The 17,500-nt window shown below is 43.0% G+C and overlaps 1 protein-coding gene across 1 annotated transcript in view; it reads right to left on the bottom strand.

The window, feature by feature from the left end:
• Positions 1 to 17,500, bottom strand: part of bbs9 (Bardet-Biedl syndrome 9) — a 223,028-nt gene that overhangs the window by 149,553 nt on the left and 55,975 nt on the right. Inside the window, 3 exon segments of the mRNA XM_079836550.1 lie at positions 10,936 to 11,088; positions 12,439 to 12,611; positions 14,103 to 14,198. Of these exon segments, the coding sequence (XP_079692676.1) occupies positions 10,936 to 11,088; positions 12,439 to 12,611; positions 14,103 to 14,198 (422 nt within the window).

Here is a 17,500-nt window from a genome sequence, read left to right as displayed (position 1 = left end):
ACCTCCCAGGCAGAAAGCAGCCCACCTCCACACACTGACCCCCCTGAAGCAACCACAGCCTGCCATTCATCCTGACCAATGTAAAAGCAGGAAATAGATGCAGGCTGTGGACAAAATAATGACAACGTCACGTGACTCGAGAGTTCATGGAGGAGTTGCTGTTATTGCGATCAGGAGCATGAGATTTATTGTTATTATTGTTAGTTATCAGCTTTGGCCAGCGATGACTCGTGAATATGTTTGAGGTTTTAAAGCAACATGAGACAAACGGCTGGTGCATCCGTCACATAAACCTCAAGATCAGTTTGTGTGTCAAATTTTTTTATTTTAGACATTCAATAAGTAAAAGAAACAATGAGATGAGCTGCGCTGGTGGAAACAACATGAGACCATGATATCGCGAGTCCACAACTGTCAAGACTGACTCGCACATGTTTATGCAACACGCATCCGCAAATGAGTAAAGCAAGCCAACACGCAAACGGCCACAAGTGAAACTGAAAACAAGCTAAGTCTGAGATGCTCAAAAACACACCATCTTCATTAAAACTAATGAGACTCTTAGCAGTGTTTAGCTCGCTCGTTCTCATAATGCCGTCTGTGATGTTGAAATGAGCTGATGAATAAAATGCTCATATCTGTTGCTTTCGTTGACATGAACTCTGTTAAATGTGCATATAGCGCGAGAATTGAAGATCGGATTTGTATTCATTTTGCGGAGAGGTGTAAGGCAAGACAACCTGCATGTTTTTTTTATTTATTTTTATTTGTTTAGATTGTGTAGGCCGTTTCGTTTGCGCGTGCTGTTGCGATCTGCCGGCCTCATCTTGTCAAAAATGCCTTTTTACTGTGATGGTGGTGATAGAGGCTAAACGTTTAAACCATGCTTCAAGTGTTTATATGGATTTTATAAGCAAGACAAGTCAAGTGTTGATTTAAGAGGTTAAAGCGTTGGGTTAACTCACTGTCGGCCGCTTTAAAAAGCAAAAACTTTAATTTAACAAACAAAAAAATGCTTCAAACATTTTTCTAAATGAACTTAATAAAGAAACGAAACGAAATATAGCCTAACTATTTTGACAAGTGTTGATTTGAGAGGTTAAAGCGTTGGGTTAACTCACTGTCGGCCGCTTGGTCGTCACTTCAAAAAGCAAAAACTTTAATTTAACAAACAAAAAAATGTATATTGTAATTTCATATTTGAAACCGCCAATGAAATTTGACAACCGTCTCTTTCATTTAGAAGGCGGGGCTTATTCGCCATATTGGGCGTAGCACATTCTCCCATTCATGAGTAATCAGTGCACCGTCTTCCTATCGATCCGGGGTCGCCAACTAGCAGACTCCAGTCCGAATCCGGGCCGCGAAGCCTTTTGACGTAATTAAATAAATAAATGCCAAATGCCATTAAAAAAACAAACAATTCACATTTATATCAGGCAGCTCAGCAGAACCGTTTGGGTCCTATGTCACCACGGTTACAGTTGCTATGCTCATCACTGTTGCTATGTCCAGACGCGCGATCACACATGCAGTGAAGAAGAGACTGAGAGCAGAAAGCCGCGCGCAAACACAATGGCATTTTCAAAAATGAGGAAAGTTGACGCTGAAAACTGAGTTTTCCGGCATTTCTTCTTCCTGCATCTGTACGAGGCCTGTGTGTCTCATGTGCTCTGATTCTGATGCAGTTATCATAAGTGGAAACATTAAATAAAATGCTTCTTGCACTTTTTAATTTTTCCAACACTGGTGGCACTTTATTTGTGCCTGTTTGTGTTTCTGAAAGATATTGCTAATGATATTTTAGCAGTGCAAAGTGAAGCACAGAAGAGAGCAGTGTTCAATATTAGACACATTTAGTTAAGACTATACATGTGAATGAACATAAACTGTGTTATGACATTTCTGATTTTTTTTTTTCTGGGTTTGCGTTCATTGATTGTTATTATTAATCTCAGTTCAGCAGGGAAAAGCACTTTAGTTGCTAGTAATGTTGAAATGAAGAGCAGATTTAGAGATGAAGGCATTTTTAGTTCATCATATTTTTGTCAGATATGGTTACTGGTTGAATTTAGATATTTTGTACCAAAGCAACTTAAAGGACATTACAGAACAACATCAAAATGAGATCAATTTTGTGAAGGATTACTTATGTTTGCTTTAACAATATGAACAGACATGTTTTGTCCATATGAGGACATATTATATTTTGTTCAATTAAGAACAAATGTTATCTACACTAATTTCTTTAGTCTGGCAATAAACATAAATTATTGTTTTTAGGTATATAATTGTCCAGACCTCGGCCGGTGAGGAGGGTTCATTTACTGGACCTCAAGCTATGTTAGTGTAAGACCCCTGATGTAGATCGTCTGTGTTTCTACTTTCCATAGAGTAGGCAACTGTTGATAATCAGTAACCCAACAGAGCTGGGTTGGGAAGCGATGAGAAAGAGAGCATGCAGGAGCATGAATACTTCACTGATGTAGTCGAAGCGGAGAGAGATAAGTTTGAAACTGCCTGTAGTGAGGAGTGTGTGCTTATAAAACACTCACATCACATTCTCACTTGAGAATGAAGACAGTAAAAATGTTGTTGATTTGTTATAATATATTGTTTATTCCTGACTTTCAATGTTTATTAAAAGGTATGTGAGTTTTTTGTCAGCACTCAAAGTCTTATGATCTGCCTGGTGTATATATATATAACTTACTGTTCAAATTGAGTCTTAAACATAAGTTATTCAATATTTATTCAACAATGTTCACCAAACTATTAAAAAGTTATTAATTGTTGGTTTGGCATTTTCTTCTGCATTTGTTTCACTCACATATGAACATTGTTGCTTTTACTTTTGCCTGTTTTTGTCCATTTCTGGGTGTTTTTCAATCATTGCGACTGTAACCTGTGTTTGGGTTAAAGTGGCTTTCATTTCAACCAGTTTTGGGTTCATTTTATTTAAGCAGTATAGTACTACAAAGAAGAGGAAAACAGCCCAGAATGTTGGGTCCTGGCTGGGTCTGTCAGGTTTATTTGACCCAATGCTGACCTACATTTTTAACGCAGTATTTTTTAGACCGTTTCATCTTGAGGACTGATGGATTTTGATTTGCGGTTCTCAGAATAAAAAAACATGTGCTGTAAAAGTGCTATACAAATAAACCCATCTCTACACACACACACACACACACACACACACACAACATTTGATCCTAGATCTAGATTCAGTTAATCAAAGAACACACAACAATGCTTCATCTCCGTCTCAACTCTCTCTCACAAAGTCAAAAATAAATAAACCGTTCCCCTAAAGGTTTGGCATTATGAAGAGATGAAGATAAATCGTTTGTGTGTTTTTTTCACAGAAGGCAGACGACAGCTCAGAGTAAAGATAACAAGTCTTCAAGACACAGGAAGCCAGATATCAAACCTCCACACACCCCTAGCACAGCTTCTGTGATGGAGAAAGGAGAAATCAGAGCAGGACTTTTGCACCTTTAATGTAAAAATCACAGCCTATGCAATGGCACTGAAACCACAGCGACACAAAAGTGTTCAGCAGGAGCTAATTATCAAGAAATATCTCAGCTGTTCTTCGGACATCATCTTGGTTGTTGCTATAAGAGTCATGTGACACAAACCCGCCCCTAACACACCTCACTGAAACAACGTCACACACACACCCATCATCTGACCAACACACAGAGAGAAATCGCTGGAAACCAGCATGATAAAAGAGTCCGTTGGTTGGCATTTTTTGTCGTTTACTTAAAAGATTTAAAGCCCAAGCATTTACAGTTTAAGTGACACATTGATCAGCATGAATTTGTCGAGATTACATTAGTCACACTCACACAGAAATAGAGTTATTATCTCACTTAAGAAAGAGGACACACTTATTCAGTCGCGTGTTAAATAACATCAGCAGACCGATAAATCGTCCAGGCTCTACAAAAAATCCAAACCTGGCTAAACTTTGCAAAAACACATTTCCAGTTTCCAAACCCATGTGGATAAATGTGTGTTCTGATGAGACCAAGATTGAAGTTTTTGGCCCAAATAGTAACAGGTGAAGTTTGGCCATCAGCACACACACACACACACACACACACACACACACACACAGTGAAGCACGGCTGCTTTTCTTCAGCTGGGACGTGAGCTTTAGTGAATCATCAATGGCAGTCGATTTTGGCTCAAATGTTGTAGAAGTCTGAAAATGAAGAGCACTTTCACCTTTCAGCATGACAATGATCCAAAACACACATGTAAATCAACAGAAGAGCGGCTTCAGCTGAGAAAGATGAGTCCTACAGAAGGGGGAGGAGCTCCGGAGACGCCCTCACAGCTTAACAGATCTGGAACGCTTTTACTGAAAATATTCCCAAGTCAAGATGTGCCAAGACAGACGGAGAGCTGGACTGACACCAAAGCGCCGGGTCAGGGGTCAACACTTCTGCAGTTCGTTACCGCACTTTTTTTAATGTACATCTTTTTTTCCTCTGAAATGAGTCTGTGGTTTTTGGTGGCATTGCATTAAGGGTGGGTGGCACCACTAAGGGTTCGTCTTAAATCTGATAATTCTGCTGTAACAAACTTTAAACCTTGTTTAAAAATGAGCAGGTTTACCTTTAAACCCTCATTTTGATCCTGGATTTATATTTAAGATAGAATAACTTTAAACTGACATGTGAGGAGGTTTAAATAAAAATAAAAGTGCACCAACAATTAAAGTATTGAGCAAAGACAAACAGTGTGTGTGTGTGTGTGTGTGTGTGTGTGTGTGTGTGTGAAGGATCAACACTACTCTATAGATACTCAAGACTAACACCAGACTGTGTGTGTGTGTGTGTGTGTGTGTGTGTGTGTGTGTGTGTGTGTGTGTGTGTGTGTGTGTGTGTGTGTGTGTGTGTGTGTGTGTGTGTGTGTGTGTGTGTGTGTGTGTGTGTGTGTGTGTGTGTGTGTGTGTGTGTGTGTGTGTGTGTGTATGTGTGAAGGATCAACACTACTCTATAGATACTGTGTGTGTTATGAGCCTTTAAAGAACAATATATAAATGTAAGTTGTATTCCTAGTTCAGTGTTTGTAAGCCTCTTGAGATCATACACACACATCTCTTAAATAACACGCTGGGAGCAAAAGCATGAAATGACTGGATCGCTCTGAATAACGGGCAGATTCACTGGCAGAAATATTACAGGCACAGTAAGTATAAAACTCTCACTGTAGCAATGGATGTCATGCCCATCGTCAGCATAAACTCCCATAACCCATGCAGGTAAAGCTTTTCCCAGGTGACCCTGACACCCCAGCACTCGCAGGTCTCTGGTGTGTGTGTGTGTGTGTGTGTGTGTGTGTGTGTGTGTGTGTGTCCCTGTGCCAGCTCTGCTCTCAGTCCGTCTGGGTGGACTCTTACCTCACAGGATCAAGAGCTGGCAGGCGCTCAAGCGTTCTGCTAACTGCTCAGACCCAAACCAGAGCTTCGCTAAACGCTGAATAAAGCCCAAATCTCCAGCAGCTGTGCTGACTGACACACAGCCAAAGGCTACAGGTGGTCCGGCTCAACAGCCAATGGGAGAACACCAGCAAACACGGGAAGAAACTAAATCAAGAAGCTACACTGAAGTATGAGCAATACAGGATTCACACGACGGGTAGAGAAAAGATTTTATAATTAATGTCTATGGTGAAACTTCACACACACATTCTGGGGACACCAGAGACTTACATCACATCTTGTAAAAAGGGGCATAATAGGTCCCCCAGAGATTGGTTTTATTTGTAGTAACAGTACTAGTAGTAATGTAATAGAAGTTATAAATGTATAATCTACCAAACAGTTACAAATATAACCAAAAAATTATGGCTTATTTCTGCATTTCCGGCAAAATCCGTCCAAACGCTCCACTCATGAACCGCTCGCGGGTAAAACGACATTTGCTCAAATCCCACTCTGACATGACATTTTTCGGTACTGTAGGCTACTATATTGTTGTAGCCATTAAGAAAAGGTATTTTGTTTTATATTTATGTTTAAATATTATAATTTTATTTTTGAGAAAAGGACACATCGTAAGATGCGCAATGCCAGGAGACACGGAGTGGGTCAGACATGAATTTGACCGCTTCATCAAGTTTTGTTTAGTAGAAAGACTTTCTTTAAAGTTAATTTAATTTTGTATAAATGTTATCTTAATTTTAATCAATGTTTCATCAGCCAATCGGGGCATTCTGGATTGAGTGAGCGGAGCTTAATTGGTCAGTATTATTAAATTTCAGACAAAGATTTTGGATAGCTAGGTTGGTGCGGTAGATGGCCCAAAATCATTTTCTTTCATAGGCCCAAAATTGCTAGCGGCGGCCCTGCCCTTAAGGCCTGTTCACACCAAAGACAATAACCATATTGATAACTATATAGCTTAATAATCTATCTAAAGCGGTAACTGTTTCTCATGGGGTCGTAAGGTATTTTCATCATTCACACACTGCAAAAAATGCTTTTCTTACTTAGTATTTTTGTCTTGTTTTCAGTCCAAATATAAAAAAATCTTACATTAAGAAGCATTTACTAGACAAGCAAAAGTTTTTGTCTTGTTTTGCGGGAAAATAACTCAAAATTAAGGGAGTTTTTGCTTAAAATTAGCAAAATAATCTGCCAATGGGGTAAGCACAATAATCTTAATTCAAACAAAAAACAAGATTATTTTGCTGACCCCATTGGCAGATTATTTTGCTAATTTTAAGCAAAAACTCCCTTAATTTTGAGTTATTTTCCCCAAAACAAGACAAAAACTTTTGCTTGTCTAATAAATGCTTCTTAATGTAAGTAAGAAAAGCATTTTTTGCAGAGCAGGGGCTAGTCTGTGATTTCTGTCCTGGCAGCCTTGTCTGTGTTTCTATGTTTGTGTTGTGTGTCAGCACATGCTTTGTCTTGGTTTGTGTTTAGCATATGCTCCTCCCTGTTTCCTGTAACCACGCCCCCTTGTTGAGTCATTGTCCAGTCCTTGTTTTGATTGTGTTCACCTGATCCTCATGTGTTTGTCAGGTTTGGTGTGAGCACACGGCTTGTCATGTGTGTTTCATTTGCCCTGCCGGTCCTCCCTCGTTCCCAGCCTTACTTCTTCCCTATTCATAGTTGTTATTTTTGCTTGTTTTCTTGTCTAGAGTCTTGTGGGCATGTTTTTGTGAAATATCAGGACACAAATGTGTATAATGACACAGGTATTACAAAAAGAGGGAGAAATATGAGGACGTTCCCCATGTCCTCACTTTTCAAAATGCTTATAAATCACAGAATGAGGTTTTTTTCACAGAAAGTGAACTGCACAGTGTGTGTGTGTGTGTGTGTGTGTGTGTGTGTGTGTGTGTGTTGGGTAGGTTTAGGGGCAGGGGCAGTGTGTGTGTGTGTGTGTGTGTTGGGTAGGTTTAGGGGCAGGGGCAGTGTGTGTGTGTGTGTGTGTGTGTGTGTGTGATGGGTAGGTTTAAGGGCAGGGGCAGGGGCAGTGTGTGTGTGTGTGTGTGTGTGTGTGTGTGTGTGTGTGTGTGTGTGTGTGTGTGATGGGTAGGTTTAGGGGCAGGGGCAGTGTGTGTGTGTGTGTGTGTGTGTGTGTGTGATGGGTAGGTTTAGGGGCAGGGGCAGTGTGTGTGTGTGTGTGTGTGTGTGTGTGTGTGTGTGTGTGTGTGTGTGTGTGTGTGATGGGTAGGTTTAGGGGCAGGGGCAGTGTGTGTGTGTGTGTGTGTGTGTGTGTGTGTGTGTGTGTGTGTGTGTGTGTGTGTGTGTGTGTGTGTGTGTGTGTGTGTGTGTGTGTGTGTGTGTGTGTGTGTGTGTGTGTGTGTGTGTGTGTGTGTGTGTGTGTGTGTGTGTGTGTATACTAGATGGTATATTATATCAGAATCCATCCTGCTTTAAGAGTTTGGGCAATTAAAGCGTCAGACGACAAAACGAATAAACAGAACAACGGACGGTAATGCGGTTTTCATTCTGAAAGGGCCTGGAAACATTTTCACACTGAATTTGATAAAACAATAAATCAGGACTCGTTTGAATCGCATGATTATGATATTTTCTGGCAGTCGTTGTTGCAAGCACCACCGAGCTTTAAAGGCCTGGTAATCAGATCCAATCTGAGCTGCCTACATCAATGTGCCTTTGTGCCCTTCTGGACTGTGTGTAAGTGCTGATGAAGAGGGGGAAAGGGAAAACACAGCAGAAGAAAAACAGGAACTCCCTGAGGCCTTTCACAGGTTACACAAACAGAAGCCGTACCTGAGAGCCCCTTTTGAACCGGGCATCAAACACACACACACATGAACAGGGAAGCACATGCCTCCAGATCTGGCCATTAATGGCAGAGCTCATGTAGACAGGAGGATCAGTGTTGAGCAGCGTTTAGCCCTGTTTAGCACTCCATTTGAGCTCAAATAAATCAGGAGAGAGGCCTCCATTATGGAGCAGGGGCCCTGCAGCGAGCCGTCATTCACTGGACAGCACCTTCACCTTTCAACTGCTAATTACACACACACACACACACACACACACAAGCCTGTTAAAGCACAAGGAAAAACATTTGTGGGAAACTCAGACAGTCAGAGCTCGCTAGACCTCAACACGTCTCGCGGATCCCGGATTTAGAAGTAAGGGGTTTTCTCTCCATGCCAGGAATGAGTGAGGTTGAAGAGGAATGAGCGAGTGAAATCTTATCTGCCCACAGGCATCCGAAGCCTCGAACGCAGGGCAGAACGATGTGTGTGTGTGTGTGTGTGTGTATAATGATGGCCACACATCAAAGATCTAGCACAAGAACATGATGTCTGAAAGCTTTTACGCTAGCCTGCAAGACACAGTTTGTTAACGGACATCCAGTGCCTTACATTCCCAGTCATAAACCAATCTAATGGCTAAGGATGTACACTAAGTATGGGGTCAGAATATATATATATATACGTGGTGTAACTCCTGCTAGCCAACATTAGTGCTGATGATATAGTGTAGCTTTTAGAAGATCTCGCTTTGGGAAAACGGTTCACCTCCCCTTAGGAAAATTAACCGCGATCGATTACTGCTTGTATTACCACATTATTCCGACAAATATCCCGATTAAATGGTGGCTCGTATCTATAATGTATAAGGAAATTACACACAACAAATCCGTTCTTGTTCGCTAACATTGCCAGGGTCTGAATCGGGCTCGAACTGGTCATCCGTCATATTTACACTAGAGAAGAACTCGCAGTTATGGAGGGGCGGGACATCTCCCAATCACAACACACTGGGCCAGCTAACCAATCACAGCACATTTAGTATTTAGGAAGGAGGGGCTTCATCGAAACAGCGTGTTTGAGCCAGACTGGGGAGAGAGGTGCTGTAAAATATATGAAAAATAAAGCATGCCAGCATATTCTAGTACACCCCAAAAACTAAATCAAGACTTCTTAAAGGATGTATTAGGAGCCTGAAATCAAATTTTACAATTCGTATTTTTATTTGTAATATTGTAGTGTTTACTATAACTGATTTATCTGTGTACTTTATACAAATTCATTTACCCTTATAATCTTTAATCAAATACGTTAACTTTCCCTCCCCCTTCTCTTCCTTTACAAGCCCCCCTTATAAAGGAGTTTAAGAGAGTAAAGTTTTAGAGATAAAGCCATAAAAGGCTTAAAATGAGTGGAATCTGTAGCATAAACCAGCAAAAATTTAGGAAATATTAGGGCTGGGTATTGACACAAATTTCACAATTCCAATCGATTTCGATTCACAAGCTTTCGATTCGATTTTCGATTCTTTTCGATTCAATTCAATATTGATTATTTTGGAAATGTATCAGGTATAATACATGGGAAAGTTTCTCAAGGAAAACTCATTTCTGAACTCATGTAACTATGGGAGTCAGTTGATACATTAGCCGACTAATATTGAAGGTACAAATTAACAGATTTGTATACAAACACTTAAATGACACTAAATTGTTTTTTTTAAATATAATAATAATAAAGTTATAACATTAACTTTACAATTACATAATCGTAATTCTACTCCAATTCGTTTTTTGATATATAAACATGCCAGATTTATTAAATATTGAAGAACATTGACAATGAATATCCTCTGTAATGGTGCATATAATTAGCAAAATGCTCGTCTCTAGAGTTAATTCTTCTAGCTGACTGACGAGTTTATGGACACTGGATATGGTTTTCTGAGGAAACTGTGACGTGACATTGTTTACATGCTGTTTTACTGACGTCTTTCTGCAGTTGAAACACTGATTGAGTGATTCTATGTGACATGATATGGATTTCTGTAAGTTGTCCTGTATCTTTAACACACTTTCAGAAGCTCATTCGTGTTTATTTCGTGCTGTTACTGGTATTAAAGCGGAAGAGAAACCAGTTTGCTCCGCGGCTGCTTCTCTTGAGCTGAGCCAGAGCGATCTCACGCCACAACGGTATTTATGTTTTTGAACTTCGTAAAAAAAAAAAATAGACTAATCGATTCTTGGGATTTAAGAATCGATATTGTTTCGTAAAAGTGAGAATCGATTAATATCGACCCAGCTTTTACCCAGCCCTAGGAAATATGCTCAGTAACATATGTAGAAAAGATTTAGAGAGAAAATACATCAATTTAAGAGATAGATCGAGTTTTTCTCCACAACGGGGATTCAAATCTGCCTCCATTTTGTCAGCAACGGCCAACTTCCAACGCTCCAATCACTTCCAGAGGGACGAAATCAAGCCCCGCCCTAAACATTTTCTCATTTCAGAAGCCGTTTCACTGGGATATACATCACAATAAGGAGAAAAAGACCATCTCAACTTCCGCTTCACGCCGACTTTAACATGCAGCAGTGCGGTTAGTGTGGGGTCAAAGGTTGTGCGGTGTGGAGTGTGTGCAGGCCTCTGGTGTGTGTGTGTGTGTGTAATGCTCACCTGGCGGTAGGTTCCCTCCATCAGTGTGTCCAGGTTCTGAAGCGGCCCCGGGGTTTTGTCCTTGAAGCGGGTCAGTAGCCGGCGCTGGATGGCCCTGAACTGGACGGCTCTCTCTGACAGTAAGTCCTGATACTTCTGTGCATTCACACGCAGCTACAAATATTCCCACAAAAATGAAGAAACCTCACTCAGATGGTTATGATATAATACAGTCAGACAGTATTTATTAGGGATGCCACTGTGTGCCTCTATATCGCCGCTGTCGGGCGGGAAACTCGTACGGCCAAAACCACTACTTTTCGGGAAATGGGGAAAACAGTATTTTGAAATGTGTTGATGTTGTGGTTTATATATAGTCTCACACACACACACACGTGTCCTTGTTTTATTAATATTTTACCTAAATCAATCTCAAATCTTTGATGAGATGATTTTCATCATCTTACAGCTTATAAAGTTTATTGTAGATATATGTGAGCACTCTGTTTTTCTGTCATTTGGCCAATATCTCATGTTATTAAAGATGAAGTGCTTCACACGGGCTGTTTCAGACAGTCCTGACTGTGACTCGATGACTCTTCTCTGCTCCTCAAACACAGAAAACATTAGCCTGCATGTACACAGTGTTTCTGGAGTAAAGAAAACACTGAACTTATTCAAAGAACCAGTTCTTTATTCACCATTGCATTGCAAACAAGCAGAGACGCTCCAAACTGTGATAGAGGTGGGCGGAGTTATCAGGTTTGACTGACGGTTTGAGGAGCCAATGGTTTAGTCACAAGCTGTTTTTAATACTTTCCATTCCCCCCAATAATAGTGTTTTTGCTGTATTTTGATCAAATAAATGCAGCCTTGGTGAGCAGAAGAGAGTTCTTTAAATACCGTTCTCACACTTTTGACCGGTAGAGTGAGAGTGTGTGTGTCTGCATGCATGCATGTGTAATATAATTTTTTGTGAGATCAAAATGACTGATTTTTTGGTGGTGGTTATTTTCAGAAATGTGCATGTTTTTTTCTTTTCTTTTCATAATTAGGATGCCACATTTACCATATCATTATGTCAGATGCACAATTGTCACACATGGCAATAAAACAAACAAAATGCATGAATCTTGTTTGACAATAGGACAAATAAGTACAACTTAAATATACAGATACAAACAGGGCTTTAGTTTAGGTAGGCTACTGTTTGTTTGATTAATATTAACTACACAGAAGGGGGGGGGGGGGGGTATATAGGGCTATATTGGGTTGCTTTCACTTTAAGACCTACAGTAATGCGCCTAGAAATAGAATACATTCGGTACACTCGTGCGAGCGCTGTGATATATATGATTTATATATCACTTATACATTATTAAATACTAAATTAATAGTAGTTATGAGGATTACTGTGGTTTGGAATTGGTCAAATGTGCCTGGAAAAAAAATATGATCAGAAAATCAACGCGCCTAATAGTTCTATAGGGAGGGAAGATTCTGTTTGGTGACATCGCATCGCACCTCAAAATGGTGGTCGACTGTCTCAAAGTACTCCGGCAGCGGAACCGACCCACTGAAGCTGCTCCGAAAGTCTCTGACTCCGAGGGCGGAGAAGTGAAGGTCGAAGCGCTGCACCAGCTCCTTGGCCACCAGCCACATGTCCTCAAAGCTCTCGCTCTGGATCCTGTAACGCTCTGCACACACACACACACACACACACTATCAGCCTTCCGTCTGCCGCACCTGTAATTAGCTCATGACAGCCTGAAACAGATCACAGGCTTCCTGCATGATGGATGAGAGCCCAGTGGAGCGTGTGTGAAAGTGTGCGTTTATGTGCTCATGAAAGACGGACTGAAGAAAGGGAGACGGCGTCCACACTGGCACCACTACAGGACTTCATTACGGCATTTGACTGACCGCTTTGTTGTGGAAATACTCAACCGTGGTGCTTCTTTCAGCTGATGTTGAGCCTGATTCTTCCATTCCCACCGCAAGCTTTTCACTCGGAGTTCATGCTTTCGCAATAAAAATCAATAAATGTACTTTCCTTCTGAGGGAGAGTATGAGAGTATTTCACACTCTGTATGAAACTGTACAATGGTCCTCCCTCTCCCTCAGAAGGAAATTACATTTATTGATTTTTATTGCGAAAGCACTAATGGGTAAATTACCCATCTATATTTCAAATTTGCTTATTTACCAAAATAGTGTTTATAGGACAAGGTCGTCAAAGAAAATACTACTAATTATTCCATCAACAAGAACAGCCCTTGGTAAAAAAGCGTTCTCATCATATGCACCAAATGTCTGGAATGAACTCCAAAACACCTTAAATCTAGTGTCACTTCCATCTATTAATACTTTTAAAAACCTTTTAAAGTCAACTCTGACTGAACTGTGCAGTTGTTCTTAAAGCTCCACTGTGTGATATTTCCCCCATCTAGTGGTGAACTTGTATATGACCATCCAGTGAATATTAGTTTCTGTTCCTCTCAATTCTGATTTCGTTTTAACTCTACGGTGGCTGATTTAGTCCAAGATTAACATGGCTTCCAGTTCGACCTCGTCCACATTGGACACGGAGCCATCGAGTGTTAAAACGCCAAAGGCCAAGCTTGAATTTACGGGAATGTCCCTCTTTGGCTAATGTACTTTCAAGATGGAGGATCAACATGGCGACCCGCATTCCAACCCTCACCCGTATGTGTTTACAATGGCATATTATAAACTTACCAGAATACTTTATTACTTGAAAGAAGTAAATATACATTAATGAGCACATATATTTTTGAAAGAACTAAGTGTTTTTAGCTAAGAATAAACTAAAAAAGTTACACAGTGTAGCTTTAAAGGGTTAGTTCAGCCAAAACTGTAGATTGTGTCATTAATGACTGAGCCTCATGTGGTTGGACACCCGTCAGACCTCCGTTCATCTTCAGACACAAATGAAGATATTTTAGTGTAAAGCTGATGCTCTGAAAGGCCTCCATTGGCTCAACTTTACACTCTCAAGACCCTTAAAAGACACTAAAGACTAAAGTTACAAAGTCCATCTCACTACAGCAGCTCTATAAAGTGTGAGACTTGTGTGTGTGTGTGTGTGTGTGTGTGTGTGTGTGTGTGTGTGTGTGTGTGTGTGTGTGTGTGTGTGTGTGTGTGTGTGTGTGTGTGTGAGGACTCACGGGAAGTTTTTGAGGCAAGCACAATGACTCTGGATCCTGTGATGAGCTGGAAGCCCAAAGCACTGCTGTCATTATTCTCCGACTTCTCAGAGAAATCTGAAACCCAGAAGCAGAGAATCGTTCAGGACACACAACATAACACACACACACGCCTCACTCCCCGTAACACACACACGCCTCACTCCCCGTAACACACACACGCCTCACTCCCTGTAACACACACACGCCTCACTCCCTGTAACACACATACGCCTCACTCCCTGTAACACACACACGCCTCACTCCCTGTAACACACACACGCCTCACTCCCTGTAACACACACACGCCTCACTCCCTGTAACACACACACGCCTCACTCCCTGTAACACACATACGCCTCACTCCCTGTAACACACACACGCCTCACTCCCTGTAACACACACACGCCTCACTCCCTGTAACACACACACGCCTCACTCCCTGTAACACACACACGCCTCACTCCCTGTAACACACATACGCCTCACTCCCTGTAACACACACACGCCTCACTCCCTGTAACACACACACGCCTCACTCCCTGTAACACACATACGCCTCACTCCCTGTAACACACACACGCCTCACTCCCTGTAACACACACACGCCTCACTCCCCGTAACACACACACGCCTCACTCCCTGTAACACACACACGCCTCACTCCCTGTAACACACACACGCCTCACTCCCTGTAACACACACACGCCTCACTCCCCGTAACACACACACGCCTCACTCCCTGTAACACACACACGCCTCACTCCCTGTAACACACATACGCCTCACTCCCCGTACTCCCCGTAACACACACACACACGCCTCACTCCCTGTAACACACACACGCCTCACTCCCTGTAACACACACACGCCTCACTCCCTGTAACACACACACGCCTCACTCCCTGTAACACACACACGCCTCACTCCCCGTAACACACACACGCCTCACTCCCTGTAACACACACACGCCTCACTCCCTGTAACACACATACGCCTCACTCCCCGTACTCCCCGTAACACACACACACACGCCTCACTCCCCGTAACACACACACACACGCCTCACTCCCCGTAACACACACACATACGCCTCACTCCCCGTACTCCCCGTAACACACACACACGCCTCACTCCCCGTAACACACACACACACGCCTCACTCCCCGTAACACACACGCCTCACTCCCCGTAACACACATACGCCTCACTCCCCGTAACACACACACGCCTCACTCCCCATAACACACACTCACCTCACTCCCCGTAACACACACACGCCTCACTCCCCATAACACACACTCACCTCACTCCCCATAACACACACACGCCTCACTCCCCGTAACACACACACGCCTCACTCCCCGTAACACACACACGCCTCACTCCCCGTAACACATACGCCTCACTCCCCGTAACACACACACGCCTCACTCCCCTTAACACACACACACCTCACTCCCTGTAACACACACGCCTCACTCTCCATAACACACACACACACCTCACTCCCCGTAACACACACGCCTCACTCCCCTTAACACACACGCCTCACTCCCCATAACACACACGCCTCACTCCCCATAACACACACACACCTCACTCCCCGTAACACACACGCCTCACTCCCCGTAACACACACGCCTCACTCCCCGTAACTCACACACGCCTCACTCCCCGCTTAACACACACACTCCTCACTCTCCGTAACACACACACACCTCACTCCCCTTAACACACACACGCCTCACTCCCCGTAACACACACACACGCCTCACTCCCCATAACACACACACTCCTCACTCTCCGTAACACACACACGCCTCACTCCCCGTAACACACACACGCCTCACTCCCCTTAACACACACACACGCCTCACTCCCCGTAACACACACACGCCTCACTCCCCATAATACACACACTCCTCACTCTCCGTAACACACACACGCCTCACTCCCCGTAACACACACACTCCTCACTCTCCGTAACACACACACTCCTCACTCTCCGTAACACACACACGCCTCACTCCCCATAACACACACACTCCTCACTCTCCGTAACACACACACCTCACTCCCCTTAACACACACGCCTCACTCCCCGTTACACACACACGCCTCACTCCCCGTAACACACACACGCCTCACTCCCCATAACACACACACGCCTCACTCCCCATAACACACACACTCCTCACTCTCCATCTGTGTCTGAGGAAGACGGACACACTGTGGAAGTGAAGCTGAAGTGTGGGTTTTTAAAGGAAAATAAATATTATAGGAACATAAATGAGGTTTCCACGAGAACGAACAGCCTTATACCCTGCTAATAACCACCTCCATTACCCATGATCCTCTGCTGGGACCAGCGCTCCCAGTGTCCTCATGTTGGTGTGTGTCGTCCCTCTGATGTGTGTGATTGTCATGCAGAGGCTGAGCAGATGTCAGACAGAGATAGGCTGTTATCAGCAGCAGGACGCCGCAGCTCAGCAGATCCTCCTTATCTGACCTCAGGCCACGCCTCAGACTCATGATAACAGCTCTGACTCCTCGGCTCATCTGGGGCTACACTCAGCTATAGGCCTGTCTTTCATACGCCTGTCTTTCATACGCCTGTCCGTTCATGCAGACATCCCTGATTGTCATTTGCATATCGTCATTTTATTAATACATTTTAAATATATATATTTGAAGAGTCTGTCCGCATTGTGTCTTTCTCGTGGAGTGAGCAGGGTTATTATCATTAACCTAAACTGAAACCTAACAACTGTGTGTGTACGTGTGTGTGGGTGTGTGAGTGTGAGAGTTTGTGTGTGTGAGAGTGTGTGTGTGTGTGTGTGTGTGTGTGTGAGAGAGAGAGAGAGTGTGAGTGAAAGTGAGTGTGTGTGTGTTTATGTGTGTGTGCACGTGAGTGTGCCTGTGAGTTTATGTGTGTGTGAGAGTGTGTGTGTGAGTGAGTGACAGAGAGTGTGTGAGAGTGAGAGACAGAGAGTGTGTGAGAGTGAGAGACAGAGTGTGTGTGTGTGTGTGTGTGTGTGTGTGTGTGTGTGTGTGTGTGTGTGAGAGAGAGTGTGTGCGTGTGAGTGTGCCTGTGAGTTTATGTGTGTGTGAGAGTGTGTGTGAGTGAGTGAGTGACAGAGAGTGTGTGAGAGTGAGAGACAGAGAGTGTGTGAGAGTGAGAGACAGAGAGTGTGTGAGAGTGAGAGACAGAGTGTGTGTGTGTGTGTGTGTGTGTGTGTGTGTGTGTGTGTGTGTGTGTGTGTGTGTGTGTGTGTGTGTGTGTGTGTGTGTGTGTGTGTGTGTGTGTGTGTGTGTGAGAGAGAGTGTGTGCGTGTGAGTGTGCCTGTGAGTTTATGTGTGTGTGTGTGAGAGTGTGT

This window comes from Gobio gobio (genome assembly GCF_949357685.1).
Source record: "Gobio gobio genome assembly, chromosome: 15".
Taxonomy (NCBI): Eukaryota; Metazoa; Chordata; class Actinopteri; order Cypriniformes; family Gobionidae; genus Gobio; species Gobio gobio.
The sequence above is the reverse complement of the archived record's forward strand: the minus strand, read 5'-3'. Positions and strand labels throughout refer to the sequence as shown.